General features: G+C 40.9%; 1 protein-coding gene across 1 annotated transcript in view; it reads right to left on the bottom strand.

Annotated features, from left to right (window-relative positions):
• Positions 1 to 25,822, bottom strand: part of Frem1 (FRAS1 related extracellular matrix 1) — a 124,877-nt gene that overhangs the window by 75,484 nt on the left and 23,571 nt on the right. Inside the window, exons 8-15 of the mRNA XM_055629458.1 lie at positions 24,927 to 25,271; positions 23,928 to 24,070; positions 18,061 to 18,257; positions 16,830 to 16,920; positions 15,427 to 15,594; positions 12,256 to 12,464; positions 9,759 to 9,852; positions 6,142 to 6,394 (exon numbers count right to left, since the gene is read on the bottom strand). Of these exons, the coding sequence (XP_055485433.1) occupies positions 6,142 to 6,394; positions 9,759 to 9,852; positions 12,256 to 12,464; positions 15,427 to 15,594; positions 16,830 to 16,920; positions 18,061 to 18,257; positions 23,928 to 24,070; positions 24,927 to 25,271 (1,500 nt within the window). The remainder of the gene's footprint in view (positions 1 to 6,141; positions 6,395 to 9,758; positions 9,853 to 12,255; positions 12,465 to 15,426; positions 15,595 to 16,829; positions 16,921 to 18,060; positions 18,258 to 23,927; positions 24,071 to 24,926; positions 25,272 to 25,822) is intronic.

Below are 25,822 nucleotides of genomic sequence, written 5' to 3'. Positions count from 1 at the left end.
ATAATATAATATAATATAATATAATATAATATAATATAATATAATATAATATTATATTATATTATATTATATTATATTATATATTACATAATATATAATATATTCAAATGGAATATAATCAAGGAACACAACTTAAGACTTTCTCAATTCTTATTTACTGTATAGTACTAGAAATCTTAACAAAAGAAATACAACAGAAAGAAAAGACACCAAAAATGAAAAGGATAAATTAAATTATTCCTATTTATAGATATAGCAGACTCCATCAAATATACTTAGAACATACACATGAGTTCAGTTAACTATGCAAAAACAAAACCAACACACACAAATACACAGCATTCTTTTCCTTTTCTTTTTAAAGTAGCATTTCTAATCATAAATAGTAAACACAGTGAAATAAAAATTAAGAAAGCAATCACACTCACAATACTTAAAAAATAAATTAAAAAGCAAACTCTACAACAAAATTATAAAACACTGATGAAAGAAATGATAAGAACATAAAAAATAAAAAAGATATCACATTATCACACTATCCAAAGGGATGAAGAGATTCAGTCAATCCAATTCTCATCAGAAAGTATGCAATTTTATTAATCACCAGGAAAATGTTAGTCAAAACCATGAATTATCATCTTACTCAGCTAAACATCCATCACCAAAAAGACAATAAATGGTAAATGCGGAGAAAAATAAACACTATTAGAAGAAATGTAAAATAATAGGAATTTTATGGGAAATGTTATGCAGATTCCTTGAAAAACAGAATTGCGTAATCCAACATCCCACTCTTCATTGGATACCCTGAGGAGGTAAATTTTTATACCAAGAAGATACTTGTATCCCCATGTTTATTGCAGCATTCGTCGTGATAGTCAAAATGTGGGCCCACTCCAGACAGACTTCAGTGGATGCACAGAGAAAGAAAACATGAAATGTTTATGCTATACCAGTCACAGCAAGATGGGAAGAACTCAAAAAACATTATGTAAGTGAAACAAGACAGATGTGGAAAGCAACAACTCAGTTTTGTTGAAGTACATAATGGAATTGTGGAGAGTAGCCAGAGGAGAAGGGAAAGAAAAACAAATGACAGAGAGACTTTTACGGCCAGAGAAGTGTATTCGGGACAGGAGTTGGGAGAAAGAAGAGAGAACGATCCTTTGTAGGAGAGGATAAATGGATACGATCAATGCATGATTGTAATACAAATACATCATTTCCATTTTCCTTTCCTCAATCCAAACCCTGCTATAGACTCCTTGCTCTCTTTCAAATCCATGGCTTCTTTTTTCATTGTGTGTGTGTGACTGTGTTCCTCAATACATAATACAATCTGCTCCGTCTGTATGACATTATTTATACGTTTTCAGGGCTGACTATTTCTATTACACAACCATTTGGCATACCCGTCCCTTGGGAAGACCATTTCTCCCACTTTCAGCATTCCTTAGTTGTCTATAGTTTTGTCTAGGATCGTCTAAAGCGGAGGCCACATAAGACTTCTTCTTTCCAAGTTAACACATCTACAGGAATTATGCTTGTTCAGGTCAAGTTTAGGTAACCGTGTGGATGAGACATCGGTGTAGCTTAACACAACAGATTTTCTGTTCTGGCTCTTAAACTCTTTCATCCCCCTCCTCCACAATGATCCCTGAGCTAGAATGGTATTGTAGATGCATTAGGTGGGATTGGGCTCCAAAAATTCTGCATTTTAATTGGTTGTGGTTTTCTATAATTGTCTCCATCTGTTACAAAAAGTAGTCTCCTCAGTGAGGGGTGAAGACTACACTTATCTGTAGACATAAGAACAAATGTTTAGGTTGTTGTTAGGAATTGTGCCGGTTTAGTGACGCAGTTGTAAGTTCTCCTCAAAGATCCTTGACTTCGCTAGTCCTAGGTAGTTGTCTGGGTCTTTAGCACCAGGCATGATTTCCTATTGTTGAGAGGGTCTTAAGGCCAATTAAAAATCTGTTGGTTACCACCAAGGTATGTATGCCACTACTACACCACTGGGAATATCGTGTTGTAAAGGAGTCACAGCTGGTAGAACTCTTGGTTACTTCCCTTCTCTGGAAGCTTCCAAGGCACCTCCTGGTGGGTACCATGAAAGATAGTCCTCTGGGGAAGGCTTTCAAGGAAGTTCCAGTTCAGGGCCCTCTGAGTCCTGTGTCTGAAGTGCATAGTGTCTTCAACCATAGGGACCTACCTTCCTCTAAGGGTGAACAATTCCCTACAGACATGCCTGCAGGCCAACCTAATATAGAAAATTCCTCACTGAGACTTCTTTCCCAGGTGATACCAAGTTGTGTCAAGCTGACAGTTAAAACTAATCAGTTCAGGTGACAAAATTAATCAAAACACTGAAGCAATGATTGAAACAGAAAAGTCACTGAGGCATCAGATCTTTAGTGCCAGGATTCTTGATATCGATCCAAACAGTGCTTAAATGAGTACCAGTGGCGTAAAGACATGAGCATTCTAAGGAAATGTAACATTCAAAACATCCCATAAATTGAGTATTCCTTCTAATATAACATAACTTTAAAAAAAACCTATGTGAAATTGTTTCCTACAATGTCCTTCTAGGACTTATTAACTAACGGTTCTTTATGTGAGCATCACATAAGAAGAGATTCAGATGTTTGTAAACCTGCCTTTTAGGATTTGCAAGACAATATAAGAGAATATGGTTCATCTTACCATAATTTACCTGACCTTTGAGAGCCTGCTGAAGATGTTGGGATTGTTAAACAAACAATAACCATTGGTCTTTGAGCCCCTTTCTTGCAAGACTATTTGTGATCTACAATGGAGATAACATAAGCCTGAGGCCAGCCTGGCCTACATAGCATATCTGTCTATGTTTTGTCATGTCCTAAAAATCCGAGTGAGGCTGAATTCAAGAGTAATGGATTAATATCATTGGTGGAAGAAATTTTAAGACGCATAGCATTCAGGCTGTGGCATGATTTTTTACTGGCTGTTTTTACCCAGCTTTACTGTGAGGATTAGGAGCAAAATGAAGATGAGGATGATGTAAAATACGTAGTTTGTCAAGGAAAATAAGCTGTAAACTATAAACAAAACAAGTGTGGGTAAGTAGCTTCAGTTTTAAAAAGTAGCAGCTTTCATAGTCTCGGTTGAGAAGTCTGGTGTGATTCTGATAGGTTTACCTTTATATGTTACTTGCCCTTTTTCCCTTGCCGTTTTTAATATTTTTTTCTTTGTTCTGTAGATTTAGCATTTTGAGTATTGTATGGTAAAAGGAATTTTTTTCTGGTCTAGTCTATTTGGTGTTCTGTAAGCCTCTTTAAAGGCATCTTTTTCTTTAGGTTGGAAAAATTTTCTTCTATGATTTTCTTGAAAATATTTTCTGGACCTTAGAGCCTACAATCTTTTTTGTCTATACCTATTATTCTTAGGTTTCATTTTTTTCATGGTGTCCTTGTCAGGAACTTTTTCATTTTTGTTTTCTTTGAGAGATGTATCGATTTCTTCAATTTTATCTTCAATGCCTGAGATTCTCTCCTCCATCTCTTGGATCCTGTTGGTGATACCGTGGTTGCTGTGGTTGCTGATCTCTTCTCTAAGTTTTCTGTCTCCAGAGTTTTCTTGGTTTGTGTTTTCTGTAATGATTCTAATTTCGTTTTCATGTCTTGAATGATTTTATTCATTTCCTTCACCTGTTTGATTGTGGATTCTGTCTGTCAAAGATGGTCTCTCTTTGTTTGGTTATGTTTGCCTGTATTTCTTTGAGAGATTTGTCCATTTCCTCTTTATGTGCCTTTAATAACTGAATAATCATAGATTTAAGATCATTTTCCTGTGTTTCAGCTGCATTTGAATATCCATTGATTTGGGGGGCGGGGGAGTTCTGGTGAAGCCATGATGTCCTGGTTTTTGTTGATTGTGTTCTTACACTGGCAGCCATCTGGTTGTCCATAGCCATGGCTGTTTGTTCCTGGAGCCTGTACTGCCATACTTTAGCAGGACTGCCTCAGAAGATGTTTTCCAAGAGTCTGTCTCACAGTCACTCAGAGTCTGTTTTCATCATGGTCCAGGACCACCCAACTACTTACTACTTAAGATGGTAGCCGACCTTGGCTTTGTCAACATGGTGCTGGTTTTAGTAGAACACACAATTCAAGAGTTAAGATATCATGGAGGTGCATGCACTCCAATTTTAAATGAAAACCTGTGAGGCATGTCTCCCAGTTCAAGGAGGCATGTCTCCCAGTTCAAGGTAATATTTGGGAATCAATGGAACCTTATGAGGCAGGAGCTAGCTGGCAAAAGTAGGTAACTATAGGTGGGCTTTTGAAAGTGACAGTCCAGCCCTTGGCTCCAGTCTTGTTCTTTGCTTCTTGAGCTGTCATCATGTGAAAAGATTCTGCCTCATGCCACTGCCACCAAATGAGATTCTCTGTCATGACTTCGTGGCTGTGAATGGCTGAATACACTCAGAAAATAATGCATAAAATGTCTTCCTTCACATCAGTTGTTTCTGTCAGGTATTTGTTGCAGCGACACAAAGGTAAGTAGTTTAGTAGCCCACTCAGTTAGCCTTTCCATGACTTCTTACTTCCTGCATGGGATTTCCAGCCTAAAGAGACTGTTACTGGGAAAACTGTGGTAGTGTGTGACTAACTCCAGCAAGAGGAAATCCATGATGCTATTTCCGGGCTAAAGTTACTAACTTAGATCTAAATAGATGACTTAGCGTTTCTGCTGCTGTGATGAAATACCACAACCAAAAGCAATTTTAGGAAAAAAAGGTTTATTTCTATTACACTCCCACATAACAGTACATCATCACAAGCATTCAGGGCAATAACTCAAACAGGGCGGGAACCGAGCAGTAGAGGCCACGGAGTGCCGCTATTGGCTTGTTCCCCATGGCTTGCTCAGCCAGCATACCTACAGAACCCAGGACAACCAGCGGTGGAACTGCCCACATCAATCACTAATTAAGAAAATGTCCTACAGGCTTGCCTACAGCCTGATCTTATGGGGGCATTTTCTCAATCGAGAGTCCCTCTTCCAAAATGACTCTAGCTTATGTCAAACTGACATAAAATATTCAGAAAAGAAGATATACAAGAAAGAGCAATATGAACTGCCAGTGTGCTGTGGTCATCCTTCCACATGAAAGGGTTCTATCTGCACACTCAGCTAACAGTCTTTCGGCACAGCCTGGATGGCACTCCACTGTGGCCTATGGGGGCCCAATGCTGTGCCTGGCAAATATCAGATACTGAGGTAATATTCTCTTTCTCTTTCTTTCTTTCTTTCTTTCTTTCTTTTTTTTTTTTTTTTTTTTTTTTTTTTTTTTTTTTTTTTTTTTTTTTGATAGGTTTTCTCTGTGTAGCCCTGGCTGTCCTGGAATTCACTCTGTAGTGCAGGTGACCTCAAACTCACAAAGATCTGCCTGCCTCTGCCTCCCAAAGGCTAGGATTAAAGGCATGTGTCACCACACCTGGTTTAGAGTTAATATTTTCTCTAGTTGAACACATCACCTGGTGAGAAGAAATGTCAACTGAGTAACAATATATTGAGATAGCATCAATGGAAACCCAGACCTTACAAATGTACCATGAACAGGTCATAAAAAGTGCAAAACATCATCTTGCTTTTTGAGAACCTAGAGGAAGACTGGTTACTGATTGGGAGCTGGCTGCTGGCCATTTAGACTTTTAAAAGTAATGATGTCATTTTGCTTTAATTGACTTGCTTGGGAATTTCAGCATGATTTAGAAATCTGCACGGTAAATAGCAAGAGTCTTCAAATTGACTCAAAAAGAAGAATTTGGGGTTGGGAGCATTTAGACAGTGCAGCAAATGATAGCTGCTCTTTCTCTTCTCCACTCTCTGAAATTCACTATCATACTTAGGTCAAGAGTTCCTCTTTCCATGGCAGCCATGCTTACCAACTGGAGTACAGGCTATAGCTTTATCTTTAAGAGGAAAAAAGAAGTATTAAGATTGCATGTTACTAATAATAATAAACAATAAAAAATGGATTACAAAAAAAATAAAAATGGAAAAAAAAAGATTGCAATGTTATAGGAGCCCACGACATGGGGTGGAGTTAGGACTCTCTCAAATGCCTTCACTAGGCACAAGGTTGTCACTTACCTGTGTGTTTGTATGTCACAGCCCCTGAGGCGACATCTTCCTGAGAGAACCTGGTCACCTGGATCCCAGACTTTCTCACCACCCCATGCTGAGGTTCTTGGGAAATCAGAAACAGTAGTTTCGAGTCTTCACTGTCTGCATCAGTAGCAAAAATGTATTCAGGGGTGATAGTCACCTCTCCACCCTCTGAGCAGTGCATCATGGGGATGAGGTCAGCCTTTAGAATAGGTGGCTCATCGTTCACAGGGAACACCTAAGCAGGAACAAAAGAACACATTTTCAAGAAAAAGAAAGAAGTGACGAATGTCCCAGCTGGCAAGCCATAGCTCACAGTCACAGTGACAGGCATTTTTCATCTTCTGGACACATGGAACAATAGCCATGGAATTTGGCCAAAGCATCCTGAGTCTTTTGACTTTCTCCATCAGCTAAGGGATGTTCCACATGAGACACATTTTAGGAATAAGAGTCTGTGGTTATAGCTGGGAAACTTGGAAAACTCATTGTTTTCAGAAGACAAAGCAGAAATGCAATACAAAACAGTCCTCACTTTAACACGGAGCCTCTTTCATTAAATTCACACACAGTCTAGAAGAATTCTGGGCCTGGTGGTCTGATGTATTTACATTCACAGCATCAAAGTTTTTTCCCTTTCAAATTACTTGGTAATTCAAAGCTTTCTTTCACCTTCAGCTTCTGGCCACCCACAGAGATTTTTGGGTCCACAGTAAGCCACGGCAGCATGTCAAATGGCTTGAGTGGTAGGTTAAACTCTGTGACTATACGATCAGCTCCAGGTTTGAGCTTGATAAAATGTTCTTCTCTCACATTCGTAAAAATGAAGCCTCAAGTAGAAAGAAAAACAAAGCAATATGGGATTGTATTCGCTCTCTGGATTAAAAAAAAAAAAAAAAGCATGCAGAAATCTGAAAATGTGCATCTATGGGATGTGAACAGAGGGAATTCTTCCTTGGAGTTCATGGTCAAATCAATATGCTCCAAGGGTTTTTGTTTGCTTGCTTGGTTGATTAGTTGTTGGTTTGTTTGTTTGGTTGGTTGGTTGTTTGGTTGTTGGCTAATTTAACTTTATGGCTGTTATGTCGTTTGATTTGGTCAAGTATGTATCCTTTCAGCCCTACACAACCTTCCGTATACCTCAGACAAAGTGATCTTCATAAAACATCAAGTTGCTGGCCTGCAGGGACCTTCTGTGTCCCGTCTGCTCCCCCCAAGTTTCCAGAAGTCTCTGGTGCAGCCTGCTGTGGTTGCCTTCACCACCCACTCCATTTTCCCCGGAGCACACGCTCCTCAGCATCCCCTATGGTCTCTGCCTAACCCTCCAGCTTGCCCAGCCCATCCTGTCTCTCTCTCTTTGTGCAACTCATTTCTACCTCAGAGAAGGTTTCCTGATCACTCAGGCTAATTAAGAAGCTTCCATTACTTACGCTCCTGTTCAAAAACCACACATATATTTTGATCAATTATCTTTGTGATTATCCAGTCAGCGGCTACCATCATGCCTGGTCTGTAACGTCAATAACAGGAACCTGCTCGTTTATCCTGTTCATAATTGTTCTACAAGCATGGATTTAAGACCCCACACACATTACAGAAGGTGCTTATTAAATGTCTGTTGAATAAATAAGTGAGTGGATACAACTTTGCAAGACAAACACACAGAGCAGTGTGCTGATGCTCCCCATAAAGGGAACCGGGTGAGTGCAAAGATGCTCTGGCTTAGTTATCTCATCAAAGGTTTAAAAACGTAATTGTGTGCTTTCCTTTTGGCCTATGAAGAAGAACTATCTTTGTTCATGTCTTCTGTGTGAATCCATTAAAGACTTACATCATCTTTCTTGACTCTAAGAAATGTTATGGATTTACTCACATGGATGATAACTGAATAGTCATTGTAAGAAAAAGAAAAAAGAAATCACAAACAACACTGTCCAAAATTGTTTTGTCTGGCTTTCTGAAACTATGTCTTTTAACTTAAAAAGAAGCAATAAAGGATTTCTTTCGCCAAGATGCACTGCTTTTTGCCATATATAATGGGATGGTCATATATGACAGATTCAACAAATAAGATTGGGGTGGTCTTAAAAAATGTAAAAATAACTCAGAATCTTTCTTTGTATGTAAAAGTTTGCCAGAAAGAAAACATTCCTTCTTGAAGCTGAAATGGTCTTCTGCTTCCCATGGAGACAGGCCTTTGTGAGGCCTGAGGAGAAAGTGAGAGACAGGCTGCGCATAGAGCCTGCCAGAGAAAGTCATCAAGACCAGCCAGGTAAAAGCACAGTCACTTTTCTGAGACTGATTCTCCAACCAAGGACCATGCATGGAGATAACCGAGAACCCCTGTACAGATGTAGCCCGGGGCAGCTCAGTCTCCAAATGGCCTCCCTAGTAAAGGGAACAGGGGCTGTCTCTGACATAAACTCAGTGGTTTGCTTTTTGATCACCTCCCCCTGAAGCGGGGGCAGGGGCGGGGGCTGCCTTACCAGGCCACAGAGTAAGACTATGAAAGACAGACCTGATGAGACCTGATAGGCTAGGGTCAGATGGAAGGGGAAGAGGTCCTTCCCTATCAGTGGACTGGGGAAGGGGCATGGGAGGAGATGAGGGAGGGATGGACGGTGGGATTGGGAAGGGATGAGGGTGGGATACAAAGTGAATAAACTGTAATAAACAAAAAATTATATTTAAAAAAGGAGGGGGAAAGCACAGTCACGTGATGAGGAAGCACGTTTTGCACTCCATCATCGAGTTCAAAACTCTGAACCAACTGCAGACTCACCTGGGGCCTATCTTTTTAGTTAGACAAACTAGAGATAATTTCTTCTTTGTCCTTTAAAACAATCTATAGATATTAACGCTCTTTATTAATGAGAAGCTATAAAATATTGTACAAATACATAGAAATTTTCTATCACTAAAAATCTAGACCAGATTCAAACAGGAGAAGATGGAAGGGAACGCAATGTGAATACTGAATGGCCCTTCAGGGAACACGATAAGCCTCTCCATCAGCGACTGTGAACACTTGTAAATCATACATGTGATGCTCACGGACTGGGGAACCCTCTCGGCAAAGAAACACCAAGTTCTCAGATATCCTTTGAACATGCCTCAACTTTGTCAGCAGTCTTTATTTGTCAAAGGAAAGAAGAAAATGACTTTAAACAGAGCACATTCCAGGATTGTGGTATGGACATTTCTAGTGGGGCTTATGCATGCTTCTTCCATAAGCAAAGAGAAGCCCAGTGGTTTGGGACAGTCTTCCCAGCTACTAGGTAAGCTTGAGGGTCATAGTTCAAAATTATTAGACAAATTTTATAGATAGAAATGATCACTTTTAAAATTAAGTATCTGGATTTAAGCTTTGAGCAATTTTAACTTTAGGTTTTCTGGGGTGGGGGGTAGGGGAGGAGAGAGAAATAAATATGTCTGTTTCACCAGTATAACCTTTGTCTCTTTCACCTGGCTCCAGATCCATACAGGTGTAGCTGGCAACCTTTCGCTCTGGAATCCGTGTATGTTAAGTTTTGAGACCGTGTGAGGTTCCCAGAATAGCGAGTTTACATTCAAATGTCTCGGGGATGAAGCTTTCCACCCACCTCAATGTGTAGAACGAACTCTGCTGAATTTGTGCCATCTGTGACCTCCAAGAATAGCTCATCCTGAAGAACCTCAGAGCCGTCATGTTGATACCTGCAGGGATATTATGGAAGCTAACATCTTAAAAATACATGTGTGTAAAAGGAGGTACATGTCATAAGCAACCTTCCATAAATGTGACTCCACTAAATAAATAACCATTTAAATAAATAAATAAGACAACAAGTAGTTTAATTCTAAATGCAAAGATTTGTAACCACTCAAGATCCCTAAATGTAAAATTGTTCTACCTGGGAAAACATGTATGCATTGGTAATTTGTCCCCAAATAAAAAACAAAACAAAACAACAACAACAAAAAACAACAACAAAAAACAAACAGCCTTCTGGGAGCTGGAGACACAGCCTAACACTTAAAACCCTAAACTGTTCTTATAGTGTGTACATTCATGCACTAAAAACACGCAGACACACGTACTTTAAAATAATCTTGAAAATAAAATTCCACAAGAAGTCTTCCAATGGCCTCTGTGATAATGGGAAGTCCTTGGCCTGGTATCTATGTAACGGCAGGGCACTCTGAAGATGTCGTGATCCCTGTACCTTCCAGCTTTCCTCCTACGCTCTCGAGCTGTTCCACTCCTCTTTGAAGCCTTGGTCTATGACCTGGGTATCAACACCATCATAGTCCATGTTCCCTTTATAAGCTCTTTACCACAGCTGGCAAAGAGTCTTCCATCTCCTCGGGTTTAAAATGCCTTTATTTGGTCTACCCTTGGCCTTATCATCCTCTTAATTCTCAGCCAGCTTTTTTTGTTTTAAAGAAAGCGTATAATTCTAGGCTTTTCACAGACTCTCTAGCCTACAGCAGGAATGCTCAGCTAATTCTAAGTAGCTCTTGAATTTAATTGGGCCATTTTTTTTAACATACCAATGATTTGTTTGTACTAACAAATAGTATTACGCCCTAGAATTTGAAAACAAAAGTTACAACAGAACAGTATGCTATATGATATTGTTATATGAACAGAAGGGACTATATCTTATTCAAAATGGGTCACCAGTAGATTGGTAATGGGTTTAATCAACTCTCACATACACTATCCTCTGTGCTGATTCCCCATACCGCTTCCTGTTTGGTCAAAAATAACTCTGAGTTACAGTGTGTGGATCCATTTCACAATGCTGCTATCCTTAGAGCAGCTAAGTGTGTCTGAGAATGTGCATGGAACGTGTGGCGGTGGAGATAAGCAGGTCTTTAACTCCTCATTTCTCGCTCTTAGCAAACGCTTCAGCACCTTTGTGCTTAGTTCTGCAACGCTGAGAACAGAATGGGGTGCTGCGTCAGGCTTGACGACTGACGTTAAATGGCTTAAAAAAATCTTAGCTGCCATTCTCTGGAAAGGTGATTGTACATAGAACTCTAGCAAATACTTCTCCTTTTCTGTTCACCATTCATCCCAAAGTTGCCTAAACAAAAGTCCTTTTTAGCATGTAGGTAGAAGCTGAGATTCCAAAATGCAAACTATGAACCAAACAGGAAAATCTTAATTGGAATTGATGAATACTGAAAGAGGTCACAAAATATGTGAGTCTGTGATATAACTGGGCTATGGAGGTTTCCATCTTGTACAAAGCTTTCAGTCCTAAGCGAACTTCCTGGCTCAGAACTAAACATTTGGTGACAAACACTTCCTACAACATGCCACTAAAGAGGAGTGAGATTTCCATTTGTCAGATTTGGTAAGTGAAAAATTAGTATGTCTGTTTGCCTGACTATTACTTTTAAGGGGTTTGTATTGTTTTCCAGAGATTTTTTTTGCTTGATTTTGTGAAAAGGTTTCTTGCCTACTGTGAGGCCAAGAGACAGGATTTCTCCATCTCTGGCTCCCAGAGACCTGAGTCCTGCTCCACAGCCCACCCATCAGGAGGCTCTATTTGCTTACCTGCAAACCTGTGCCCAATAGAATGAAATAAAAGCTTACATCTAAACCATCGATGGACAGAGCTAGCTCCGCCCACACACCCTACTCCTCCCTCTCTCTGTTCTCAGGCTGGCCTTGAACTCATAATCCTCCTGGCTTAGAATCCCAAGCACCAAGATTAGAAGTATAGGCTGCCATATCTGACTGATCAATAATCTTCTACTCCCGAGTTTCCAAGGTTATGAAATTGCCTTTGCTTAGAGTCAAATGCAATTAGCTGCACAGATTATTTTAGTCTCTACAGAGTTTGTGATATGTGCCATTGCAACAAAATTAATATTCATGGCAATTTAATTTTTGATGCACAAATATTCATAAACTCATTCTCTCTGCTATAGTAAGCCAGACAGAGAGAGGAAATCTCTGAAGAAAAGTGAAATTTTCTTTTTACTTCTTTGATTTTCAATTCACCCTTAACAATATGAAGTGGCCCACTCTCTTTTCACTGTGCTCTGCACTGATCTAGACAGAACGCTGCTGCACAGAAAGGAAAAGCCACAAAATCTTCTGACCTAACTTTTAAGGTGTGGAGGTCTCGCCAAGAAAATGTGCTTCTTGGGTATAGAGGAAATCCATCCAGCTCTACCCCGCCATGCAGAGGCTTCTCCTGAAGAGAGAGGAAGATACTGTCCAGCGGGGTGTCCACATCAGAAACCAAAACGTGATCCGTGCTGATGGTGCACTGAGCTCCCTCAGCCACTCTCAGAGTGTTGGTGAACACCTAGAAAGAAGGAAGAAGATACTCAAGGCCTTGTTTCATGAGGTGTCCCTGAACACAAGAGCTCATCAGATCCCTAGAAACTTTCTGGTACCATCTTCATAATGTCTGTAAAGAGATGCATTCGTGACTAATTTAGCTAAAAATATTTTAATTGAAGAGGTTCAATTCAAAGTGTTGATAGATACAAAGACACAAAGGCAGATCCCTAATTTGAAAGTGCATATGCTTTAAGTATTCCGGAGCCTCTGTAGCAGAATCAGAAAAGCAGTGGCTACTGCAGTGAGAAACTGAGCGAGTAACTCCCACCTTCAATGACTGAGCTTAGCCAAGCCCCTATGAAGGAAGGGATCCAGCTCTTTTTTTAAAACCCTAAAAATTCTTTAGGAAGACTTGGGAAAATGATGAAAACTCCATTGTGTTTTGCAGGTAGAGTAAGGACAGGAAAACTGAGGACGAGAGAGTTACAATTCCATGGAAAATAAACTTATTTAAATATTAGACTTAAATATTAATAGGTACAAGAGCAATTTCAATATAAAAATCCCAGTGTTTACCTAACAATTTAGTCATAAGCACAAAGCAAATTTGATAGATCAGCTTGGTACATTTTGTTACCAGGCCAAGAGTGGGCAAGACATGCTCTATGGTTAAACAAGCCTAGAAAACTGTGATCTGCAATGTACTCACTACCTTTGTAAGGCACACATATGCGCTCCAGGCTCTGAGACCATAGCAGAAAACCATGTAGAACTTACTTAGCATATCAGCTTCCAAAATTAATATCACTGCATGGAAGAAAAAGGTAGTCAATAGAGTTAGGATAGACCCCGGTGGTCTCTGAGGGTTCTTCCCAGAAGGCTTGTGGCAAGCACACCACCAATGCCGGGACAATGTGTCCTTACAAAAAGAAACCCTCTCAGCAAGATGAAGCCACAGCCCCCACGCCAGTGCGTATCCTTCCCTGCTGATCAGTGGGGCACAGCGTCTATTCCACAGCCACCAGGGAATGTCCACCCTACACGAGCCACTCATGCACGTCTCCAGGGCAGCGCCCTGGGTCATGGAAAGATGACTCCGATTAGGATGCAGCTGCCTTACGTTCCTCAATAAACTACCACCAGCAAAGAAAACCACAAGAGCAACTGGCTTGTTGTCCCTTCATCCCCAGCCCCAGTGGTCCTTCCCTAGCGCTGCCCTCTGATTTTGTCACGCTACATCCTCACTATCAGCAGAAGAAAGAAAGAGAACTATTTTCCAGAGGGGACATGCATCAAGGGCCATGCCCATCAGCCCCATTTTCCTGGTGGCATCAAGTTAGTATCTGAAATAGAAAAATACATTTTACTCTATAAGATGCTTTTCAAAATATTTCTTTTAGAGCAAGTTCAAACATTAAAAACCCAAGGCTTCATGAGAAGCACTTAGGAAGCTCCAGATCTCCATGCCCTAATGATTATTACTTAATTTCATATTGTGGAAGTACTAGTTCAATTTCAAATATTCTCAGTTCTTTGAAATACCATTTCATTTGTCCCTAGCCCATTAACAAAGAGATTAAGATCTCTTTTGTTTAAGATGGCCTTAAGCTTGCCATCTTCTTTCAAATGAAGGCAACTCTTCCATCTGCCTCATAATTTCCTGCAAAGATCAGCTTTTTCCAAAAATTGGACTATTTTGCATAAAATAAGATTTCTCAGCAAGTGCTATAGGGGATGCTTCAGTTTGGTTCAGAATCTGTATTTCATACATGGAAAAGGATGGTCTAACTGAAATCTAACCAAGTCCATTCTGAGTTATTTTCACCACAAGCCTTAGGCCAGGCCCTCAGCAGGGAAGGGGTCCCAGGCTGGGGTTGGCGCAGATGCCTCAGCCCCAGCTCTTCAACACTTCTTCAAACACAGACGGCGAGCCCTCCAGCTCGAGAGGTGGGCGACTGTCACAGGTGAGTGTGGTGTTGATGGGGGCTCTGCAAACGGACAGCACGTCCTGCCTGCAGCGGTGGTGCCTCTGGGCTCAGTGCCCTGAGAGCTGGGTAGTTTCCAGAAGCCCCAAGTCAGCCTGGAAATCTCCCAACCCTTAACAGTTCGCAACGTAACAAGTTAAAATACCATTCAGACCTGTCGAGCCATTTCTGCATATGGAGTGAGTGCTGTCCCTCGGGCCTTTCCAGTAAGAAGTCTCTTGGCTGACCTGAGACAGGTGCAGCCAGCCTGAGAGACCAGGAAAGAAAGTATCAGGGTTGGCTGTACTCGGGTAGGAAAGTGTTCAGGAGAGAAAGTGTCAGGGTTGCTGTACTTGTAGGGAAATGTTTGGGAAATTCACCCTTTTCCTTGGAAGTGAAGCTAGAAAGGTCTAGGGCTCTCTCGAATATAACAAATGGGGAAGAACATTCCTTTGTCTTTCCAGTTTTAAGGAGAAAAAAATTATCCCAATAATAGCCACACTAATCAAGTATTGTAGTCTGAAGGAAGGGTGTCCAGAAAAACAACCTCACAGAGAAAACAGCCTCAGAGAGAAGACAGCAGGTAGCAATGCCTTTGTAGTTTGGTTTTAGGAAAAATATAGACCCTTTAAGACTTCCACAAACATTGAGCAGTGGCACAGGGTAAGACGAAAGGGTCCATCCTAATTCATTTTGGAAAATTAAAAAGCTTCTTTGGATCACACAGCAGCATAGTTGGCCTGTGGTGAGAGCAAATAGGTTCTTCTGGTTGCTAAGAGACCCATCATTTAATCTCCTTCTCCTGATCAACAACAGGAGCTCAGCAGAATGAAAGGCTTTGAAAACAATGCCAAATTCAAGACTGAAAAATTCTCACCTTTCAGATAGGAAGACGCAGGGGAAATAGTCTCCCACCCACGCCCACCCCTACTTTTCTTTCTGTACTGCAGCTAGAAAATGAAAACATTACTCTTTTCTCTCTCTCACTTCTTTTGGCCCTCCATGTCAAACCCTGCATACCTCAGGAACCTGATTGTCCACTGGGAGAATCGTGATGTTGAAGCAGATTCCGTGCAAAGTACCTCCATGCTGGTTGCTGACAGACACTGTGAACTGCGCATGTCGAGGCGTGGGACCTATGTCTTGCATGGGAGGCATGTAGGCCACTTTCATATGGTTGACTGCATGCTGCAAAGCGAATGGAGATAGACATATGTGCTGATTTGCAGCCATCAGAATCCTTTAGCAACCTAAGTCCAAGACCCCCGCTGTGTGAATTGATATGGAGCACGGTTAAGTGTCCCCATAGAAGGAAAGATTCCCAGGGCTCTACTTTGTAAACCACATTGTCTGAACATGTGAGGAATCTGCCAGTATGTCAAATGTTGGAGACCGAGCACCTCTGCAGAAGGCAAGCTTATGTTTTACCCTATTCCACACTGCAGTCATTGTACTAACGCAAGCTGTGCCTGCAAAACCCGTTTCCATATTAGCGAAGTTGGTTGAACGTAGCACTTAGCACATTTACAACTTCTCATCCTGAAGAAATCAGATGCAATTAGCCCCAAACCACAGATGTCTGATGCCTGAGCACTCATATGCCACACCCCCATGGGGTCTGCAGAGGAGCGTTCAGATGACTGAGCAAAGGGAGGCTGAAGGATTTGGGAGACGGGTAAGTATTATGGGATAAGCTGCATGCGCATAAAGTGATGTGCTGAAATTCTAATCCTTAGAACCTTAGAGCACGAATTAATTTAGAAATAAGGCCATTACACACATACTTAGTGGAAATATTTGAGTAGCACGAGTTCTCAATCCAATACCCATAGTCTCCTTGTAACAAAGAGACAGATAAGGGGAGATTTGAATGACAGGAGGCAAAGCTGAAAATGATGCACCTATAGGCCAAGGAATATCAAAAACTGCTAATAAACACTAGATGCTAAAACAGGGGGAGGGAGAGTTATCCACAGGGTTTAGAGGAGTGCAACCTGCCAATGACACGATCTCAACATCTCCAGCTCCTGGAGGTACAAGAAAAACAGGGCTCTTGTTTTGAACTACAAAGTGTGTGGCACTTTGCCATGGCAACCGTGGGAAACTAAAACAGCAGAATTAGTGATCTGTAGTCGGTTTAATAAAAACACAGGCAGGGGACCCGAAATCAGGCTCCTGCCATTGGCAAAGGATGCCAAAGGCTTGCGGGTTTACAGCAAGGTTTGAACTTACATTCAACTTGAGGAAGGTCTTTCAAGCAGATGTCCCATGCTTACCAGAAGTGTTCAAGAACAAGAATAAAGATATCACGCCCTGTGGCGGAAATGACAGGGCCGCGTCTCGGAAGCAACCCTGGCACACCAGACCCTCTCAGAAGACGTGTTACACACTGTGCTGGCCAGTATCTTTACAAATCTTCATACCTGAGTAAATGACCTCAGCGCCAGGGCTGAAGGATTTTTGGCTAGTTTTGGTATGCTGTCCACCATGAATAACTTTCCAGCATCCAGGTGTCTAAGAGAAACACAGACCATGTCAGCTTATTTTTCAGCTAAGAAAACTGAAATCAAATTGCCTCCAGTTGTTGGGAGCGTGAAGGTGCCCACAGATCACCAAGGAGACCAGGAAGGTTAAGCACTGGGATTGTCCTCTCTAAGGAAAGGAAGAATAACCTGTGTTTCCATCCAGAAGGTTGGGAATTGGCGGTGATTAACAGCCTAGTGATCTGTATCTGTAGGGCCAGGCCATATCAAGCTCCCAAAACCAGGACCAGAAGTGGCTAATATCTCAAATGACCTCTATACGATCTGTATGATCAAAACCATGCTCGAGCCTCCCCTGGTCCCTTAAGCTAACACAGGAAGCCTGTCTCCAGAACCCATTGTAACAACGCCTCCTTGTGCTCAGGGGATAGTATTACACGGGAACTTTCCCCCAAAGTGTAGTGTTTAACTATGACTGCAACAAACCACCCAGCATCAGCCTTTACAAGTTTCATACAGACCAACTAATTCAGGGTGAAGTTTTCATTCTCACCCCTCCCCCACCCCGCGGTTCACATCCCTGCCTGCCTGATGCTTGCAGGGATGGCCACTGCAGCAAAATCAATTAAAAAAAAAAAAAAAAAAAAAAAAAAAAAAGACCCTTCATTGTGGGGAGAAAGCAGATGCTCCGTCTTTTTAGTCTCTTTACGTTTGGAGCTTGTGGCGTTCAGTTCAGCATCATCTGTGCCACCCTCATCATGCGGGAACAAAGTTTTTGGCTGTCTTACGGTGAAAAGGAACCACTAGCCTCATCCCAAGTGTTTCCTCGCCGCTGCGCATATGACGCTAGCCTAAGCATTATTTGTGCTACTGTTTTGATCTGAGACTATAAAAGACGAACACTGAATGGAATGCCACACCTAAAAATAATACTTTGCAGACAGCATTAAAAAAGAAAAAGAAAGATTTGCTTTAGGAAAAAAAATGGGACTTAGACTGTTAAGCCTCAGTGTGCTGAACACTACAAGTTGCTTGTCAGTCACTAATTGTCGCTCACTCAGGGAAGAAATTGAGTGCAAGCTCAAGCCTAACCAGTGAAGCAACTGAATCACACTGCTACACAGTGATGCTCGCAGAACAAGTGGACCATACGGTAGTTCCACAAAAACACCTGTGGCTGAAGGAGAAGCATGGAGGACGTGTTACTGTGTAGATGAGCTCCCCATCATGTGATTCCATGTCCAGGAAATGCAGGTGCTTTTTAGTGATGTAGGCCACCTCTGTTTCCTTGACCACCAAGTGCCGGGAAATGCCAGGAGCTTCTTTCGGGAGCTGGTCATCTACTGGAGTGATATGGATCGTCACCACCTAGAATGAAAACACGTGGCTCTATTTAGTTGAAATACAAGAAAACACCAAAGAGAACGAACGCCCCAGGGCTACCTAGGAACAGTTAAGGCGGTTCCCCAAACTGCCATTGATGAAAGACTTCTGTCCAAAGATTTAGAAACCGCTTCACTCATCTGATTTTGTATTTAAAAAATATAATCATCATGCCAGACATGGTGGTGCAGACCTTTAATCCCAGCACTCAAGGGGCAGAGACGAAGGATCTCTGTGAGTTCAAGGCTTATATGGTCTACGTTGCAAGTTCTAGGACAGCCAGGAATACATAGATAGATAGATAGATAGATAGATAGATAGATAGATAGATAGATAGATAGATAGATAGATTCATCACCATTCCAGCTAATCCATTTGAGGTGTTAGGAAACAGGCATTTGGAATACAAAGCACAACCCTGATTTCACTTTCCTGTCTCCCTTCTACTAATAAGTCAGGCTTCTTTGCTCCCTCTCTCTACTCCATCATTAATCCTAGACATCTTGCTGTTGCTCTTAGTTTCAATCCTAAACACCTTGCTGTTGCTCTTGATTTCTCCTTCCTCTCTCCCAGCTCCCTCATTGCCAGATTTCTACTTGCAAGTTTTCTGTATCACTTTTATAATTTCTTCTTTATGTGGTTGCAACAACCCTAACTCCACCTGCAAGTCTCTACTTTTTATTAACTTGCATTAACTTAAAAAAGTTTAATTAGTTGATTCACTTCAATTCACTTCTCACAAAACCTTAAAACAACCATCCAGGAAGTAACATTATTCAAACTCCTTAGAATGTCACTCAAGATCATTCACAGTTTAGATCTATTGCACTTTTCAACTTTATTTTTTTTCTGCCTTTCAACATAAAACCAACACTCTAGTGGCACGTGATGGACCACCTTCCCCTCCCTCCCTCGGATTCATATCATATTGCTTCTTCAATCTAATGCTTTTCTCTTGCTGCCTCTAGGAATCCGATTATTTTCACTCTTACAGGATCTTCTAGACTCATCTTCCAGTTTCTCAGTTGGAACTGTTTCTGAACTTGGCTTTCTCCTTGCAATTCCCCTGAGCGTGCTCCACTCTGAGATTCATCTTGGAACCTCGTCAGCGGTGTAACAGTATTGAGTGGATTGGGACTGGGTCAGGAGGGGTCTGCCCGCATGAATGGGGTGGATCCCTCTAAAAGCAATTGAATGGGGAAAGCTTGTCCTTCCATCCTGCTCCACCTTGTGTGGGCACACAGTTTGCTGTCCTCTTAGGAGGACGCAGCATCAAGGTACCACCTTGAAAACAAAGAGCTACCCTCACCAGACAATGAACTGGATGACACCTTAACCCTGGACTTTCTGGTCTTCTGATGTAAGAAATGTTTCTGCTGTCTATAAATTATTCAGTTATTTTATTGGAGTGATTAAAAACTAAGGCCAGGTATCCAAATAATAGAGTACAAAGACAATGATGATTCTAGTCCCCCAAATCTGTGTCATGATTTTTCCCCCAACCATGGCATTTTTCTAATCTACAAAGTTCAGAAATTCTCTATGGGCCCTCACAGCAATAGTACGGATCAGTGAGCCTCTCCTTAATTGAAAAACTGGATTTAATAAGGAAACAATAGTTATTGTGCCTTCAAAGAGACCATTTTCCATGCTAATTTATTCTCCAATGTGTTCTTTATGGAAGAAGAATGGAAGAGCATGCTTTTTATCCCCTGTAGTAATTCTTGGTGGGCACATTTTTCAACATGCTTTATGATTGCCTAAGTTGATGTGTCTTTACATATTTATGCATGCTCAAACAATTAGTGTGTGTGTCTGTGGGCAAGAGAAATTCCATTTTAGCAAACTCCACAGAGAAATAAAGGCATTCTCATTGTGCTGAAATCTGTTCATAACAAAGATATTATTAAGAACCCATTTCCAGGCAGAGTGGGAACCAGTTTTCAAACCAGACATCAGCCTCTATACTCCAGCTTCCCTCAAGTCCTCCAATGTCCCTGTGGCCACAGCACACACAGACAGACTTAAAAGAATCCAAATAACAAGTGAGAAGTCGTTGTGACAAATGACTTGGTCAGACCCTGGCAACCCTCAGGTTCAGGCTCTGCAATTACACTTCACCAGGGGGCATCTGACTTGCTTTTTTTTCTTTCTTTCTTTCTTTCTTTCTTTCTTTCTTTCTTTCTTTCTTTCTTTCTTTCTTTCTTTCTTTCTCTTTCTTTCTTCCTTCCTTCCTTTCTTTCTTTCTTTCCAGAAAGAAGGTTTTATTTCTACTCATGGTTTTAGAATACAGCATATTACAGCAGAGAATACATTGCAACAAAAACCTGAGCCAGTTAACCACCTTCGAGCCATAGTTAGGAGGCAAGAGGGGAGTGTCTTGACTCTTAGCTTTCTCCTAGAATACCGCTGCCTATATTCAGAGGCATCTTCCTCCATCAGTTAATCTTTCCCAGCAATAACTACACAGGCCTAGAAGGATGTTTCTGTGGTGAATCGTAATCCAGTCAACTGGACAACAAAGTTTAACCATCATAACTCTACCACTTGTCATCTTGACTTCTACACACACTGCTTTCAGACATAAAACTCTACCCCCGGTTCTCAAATTCTCATCTTAATTTCAAAATGCAAAATTCAGTTAGTCCATGTGTTGATTTGAATGAGGATGACCTCCTTGGGTTCAGATATTTGAATGTTTGGTTCCCAGATCATGGAACTGTTTGGGAAAGATTAGCGTGGCCTTGGAGGGAGTGTGTCACTGGGAGTGAAGTTTTTGAGGTTTTTTTCTTGTGGCTTGAATTCGTGATCCTTCATGTGCCCTGAGCTCTGATTTGAGCTTGTTCTTCATTTCTCTTCATTTGAGGATACCCAGTGTTCTTTCTCAGTACCAAAAATTACTTCCATTGTTAAAGCTGGCCTCTCTACTAGCTACAACAGTTTTGTACAAGCTTTTAAAAAGATACACTAAATGTTTGTTGAACAAGATGTCTTTTAAATGTTGATGACAGAGACAAGTGGAGATGCTAGGTAAAGAGATGGGGTGAACACAAGTCCTGAGCTAGAAAAAGAACCATCGCTTGTGTCTGCAGGAAATAGGCTCACCGAACTCCCCTGCTCCACCATGGATCTGTGAATCTGTGGATGTTCCAATCATACAAAACATGGTGTAGTTGCATAGAGCCTACAGGTATCCCCTTGAACACTTCAAATTATGTCCACATTACTTGCAATATTTAATATAATGAAATGTGATGTAAATAGTAGTGGCCCATATGGTTTAGAAAATAATGACAAGTAAAATACTATGTGCAGGTTCCTAACAGAGGCAATTAAAAAAAATTATCTACCATCAGTTTGTTGAATCATTGATGAGAAACCTACAGATATAAAGAGGGGGCCAGCTGTGTTTAAGAGCAAAAACAAACAAACAAACAAAAACAAAATCCAAGCCATATACTACATAAACATAGAACAATGTTGGGGCCTTTTTCACTCAGTCTCTCTTCCCTGGTTCATAAATATAAGAACACTGAAGCAGGGATATATGTTAAATAAGTTTCTTAAAAAGAAACAAGCAAAAACATCCTGGCACTGGATAGATGGCTCACTGGTTTGTAGTAGGGTTTGCATGTTTTTCCTGCTGGCTCCAAGCTCCCAGAATAATGACTCATGAGATTCAAAAAATATTTTCAGATACCTACATCATATAGCTAGGCTCTTCTCTGACAAGCTCATGACTTAAAATAACCCACTTATACTAATGTACATTCTGCCACGTGGCTGGTTACTTCTGTTCAGGTACCATGAATCTGTCCTTTTCACATCTTCCTGGGTGAATCTCTTGCACCTGGCACTGTCCCAGAATCCTTTCTGCCTACTGAATGTCCCACCTTCTATTCTACACTTTCCTATACACCATAGGTTTTTTTTAATTGACAGGTGGTGCATCCATCAAATACACAAGATATTTTCTTTACACTGGTTAAGAGCACTTTCTTCTCTTACAGAGGACCTAGGTTCCAGTTCCAGCATCCACAAAGCACCTCACAACTGTCTAAATCTCCAGATCTTGGAGACCTGATGCTCTCTTCTGGCCTCCACAAGCACCCAAACATACATGCACATATTTGTGTGTGCACAACACACAAATAAATTAGAATAAATCATAATAAAAGAACCCATCCATTATATGGGTTTATAACCAGATTGACAGAATTTACTGATTTACTTCCTCATATTTAGAAATAATTGTTTCAAGAGTTTTCATTAACTTGGTCTATAACTATAGAGAGATATGATATTTCTCTTCTTGTGTATGAAAAACATGATTTCTTACATGTTTACCAAGAAAAAAGAAAGAAGCCCCGAAATCTTGACTTTGAAAAAGACATAGAGCCTTCTAAACACGGTATAATATTCCAGCAACAGGTTCAACAGATGCACATATTCAAAATTAGATCCTGTTGATGGCTACCATTCTGAGCTACTAAATCAACCACAATCTCCCATAAAAGTTTAGTGCAGAAATGACAGGTGAAACAAAGGGTTGGTTACTTTGAAAGGAGTTGGCTTGTCAGTAGAAAAGCAGATGAATTCAGGAGGTATTTTTAAAATTCCCCACCCTATCCTACAGGACAGCACTGACTTCTTCAGGTTCCAAGCCCCGTGAAGCTGTTCTTTCAGACCCTCCCCTCCAGGATGTCCATGTCAGCACACAGGTGTACAACCTGGATTTTCGCACAGTGGCTAATATCCATGGCTGTAGCGCCCCATCGATCCATTACAGCAAGGGGGTATAAGCTTTAAGTTTTCTTTCTTGGGTAGGTGTGAGATTTGTCTGCGTCCATGCATGTGCTACCTTTGAAGATAGCAGGTATAAAACAGACAGCAGCAGTATCATACAAAGTCCATGATCACTTCATTTCAATTGCTCCTTTTGAAATCTAACCCATCTTCCTCACCATTTTCTTGCAGAGTGCACACTTTCCACAGTTGTCTATATGCTACACTGATCCCATCTTTTACAATTTCCATGTGGTAACGTTTGCTCATCTTATTCCTGCTCACTGGGGACTTAAATTATATCTTCTAGAACCAGTCAGATCTGAGATCTTAAAAACAACAAATAAATCCATTTATTTTTTGAGTATTTACCAGGTGCTTCGTATTTGCACAGTAGCATGTCCTTGCTACCACAATAGCTATACCAGAGCTTCCTAACAGGAAGCTTTTTTCTATTACTTGCTTGAAAAATAAGTAAAGAGGAATGAAAGTTGATTAGTTAATGTCAAGAACAGGAGGAAAACTCAAGAAGTCTCACTCTCGACTGTAATTTAAACACTAGCTTAAAAGAAAGTCTTCTAGGGTGTTGAGAAGCAAGCAAATTTGTGAGGCTGTCTATGTATATATTATGGCTAAGTAACCTTAGAAACAGTTACCATGTAGACACTTGCAAAGCGCTTTAGGAAAGTGTGGACATAGTCTGGTTGGGAGGGGGGTGACACACGCCACATGCTTGTTTTTGCCTAATTCCTTGCTTCTCAAACTTTGAATCTCGAAACCCATTCTCATGTACTTTTTATTTAATAACATCTCTTAGAGCTGATACTGGCATGTAAAACTTTGGTAAGAGGCTCTGAAATGGTCTCTCACCTGTGGTACTGAGAGGTTTGGGGGTTCATGGCTGTCCCACAGGACAAACTCAAAAGAATCTTCAAAGATTTCTCCACCAAAATGACGATAGTAAATTATTCCATTGAACAGGTCTCTCTGAAGGAAGCCAGGGACAGGATACCCTAATGGGCCACAAAATACAACACAATTTTAGGTACTGGGACACAATGAAACTGGACCTACCATTCAATGTCGTCTCTGCCTAGTATGTTGTACATAGCTGAGACTTTACACTAAATGTTTTTGACAAAAGTTACAGCAGCAATTAAAACTGCACGATCTCAATGTGGAGATTAACAATGGGAAAATATTTCTAAGGAATAGATTTTATTCCAGATATACAGAGGACCATTACTTATTTGATCCACATTGTCAAACTATTGACACCCGCATGTAAGCAAATCTATTAATGAAATTAATTGAATAGCTCTTTAGAACAAACCAAATATCTCCCTTCAGACTTATTTATTCTATTGCTTTTCTTGGCTGACTTAACTTTTAATAGCATGATAGTTATCTTGATAGACAACTATCAAGAACTTGGTAGATGCATAAACTTAGGCGGTTGGTTGACAATATAAGCTTTAAGCTACTATTATATAACATGGAAAAATTATAAAATAAATTAAATGTATAATTATAAAATAATATTTTGCTTCCTAATTGTCTACCCTTGCACAAATTTGACCATAATACACATGCCTATAATCGCTAGCACTCAATGAGGCAAAGGTAGGCATATCTCTGTGAAGGTGAGGTTAGCCTGTTCTACAACATGAGTTCAGGACTGTCAAAGTACACAGAGAAACCCTGTCTCAAAAAAAAAAAAAAGAGGAAAATAAAAAGAAAAGCAAAGAAAGAAAGAAAGGAAGGAAGGAAGGAAGGAAGGAAGGAAGGAAGGAAGGAAGGAAGGAAGGAAGGAAGGAAAAGAAAGAAAGAAAGATTCCATTCAAGCTATCTTACCTGCCCAGAACTCACCTATCAGTCCTGGCCCTGGCTTCTTCATGATCTCCCCAGCCTGTGGGGACTTGGTGATATTAAAGAAGATGTAGTTATCACTGGAGTCCATGTCTGAAGCTCTCAGCATGGACCCTTGGATCAAGACTGTCTGCCCCTCTTCTAGTTCAATAACAACATTGGTTATGAGGAATGGGGGACTATCATCTTTCGGCAGGATATTGATAGGAAACTTGTGATGGCTGCTGTGTTGGCCATCAAATATCCTGAAAGCCACAAAGTCTTTGGTGGTGTCGCTGTCATCATGATGATAGCGTACAACTCCAGCCTGAAGGTCAGCCACAGTGAAGAGAAATCCTTTTCCCTCTGGTGGAGAGAGAGCAGAGATGGTACTCAGTGATTCAAGGGAGGGATCAGAGGCAGCGGCTGAGGAAGGAACAGCTACAGGACAGTGGGCTATAGACAGTAGCAGCAACACAGATGCCCCTAAGCTCACCACAGGGTTATGCTCCATAAACCATCATGAAACAGAAATGTTCTAAATCAAATACACACGGGGTAGTCCCGATGACACCCTTAAAAACGTAAAAACCAAACATAAGTCAAGGACAGTCCTTAGAGCGTGCGGCTTCCTGAGCTCTAGGATGTTGCACCTGATGCTGAATACTGGCCACCTGTGTGGCCCTGAGACAAGAATTTGAGACTCTGGGAAACAGGAAAATAATAAGTTTATAGTTCATTTGAGATGTCAACTAAGAGATACCAGACAGTTATGGACCTAAGACAAAAATGCAGAGGAATGGTGAGTACTCCATCTGCCTGCCTGCCTGTCTATGTATGTATGTAACCATCCATCCATCCATCTATCCATCTATCTATCTATCTATCTATCTATCTATCTATCTATCTATCTATCT

The sequence above is a fragment of the Psammomys obesus genome, unplaced genomic scaffold, assembly GCF_907164565.1.
Source record: "Psammomys obesus unplaced genomic scaffold, mPsaObe1.curated_primary_1811, whole genome shotgun sequence".
Taxonomy (NCBI): domain Eukaryota; kingdom Metazoa; phylum Chordata; class Mammalia; order Rodentia; family Muridae; genus Psammomys; species Psammomys obesus.
This window is presented reverse-complemented; position numbering and strand designations above follow the sequence as displayed.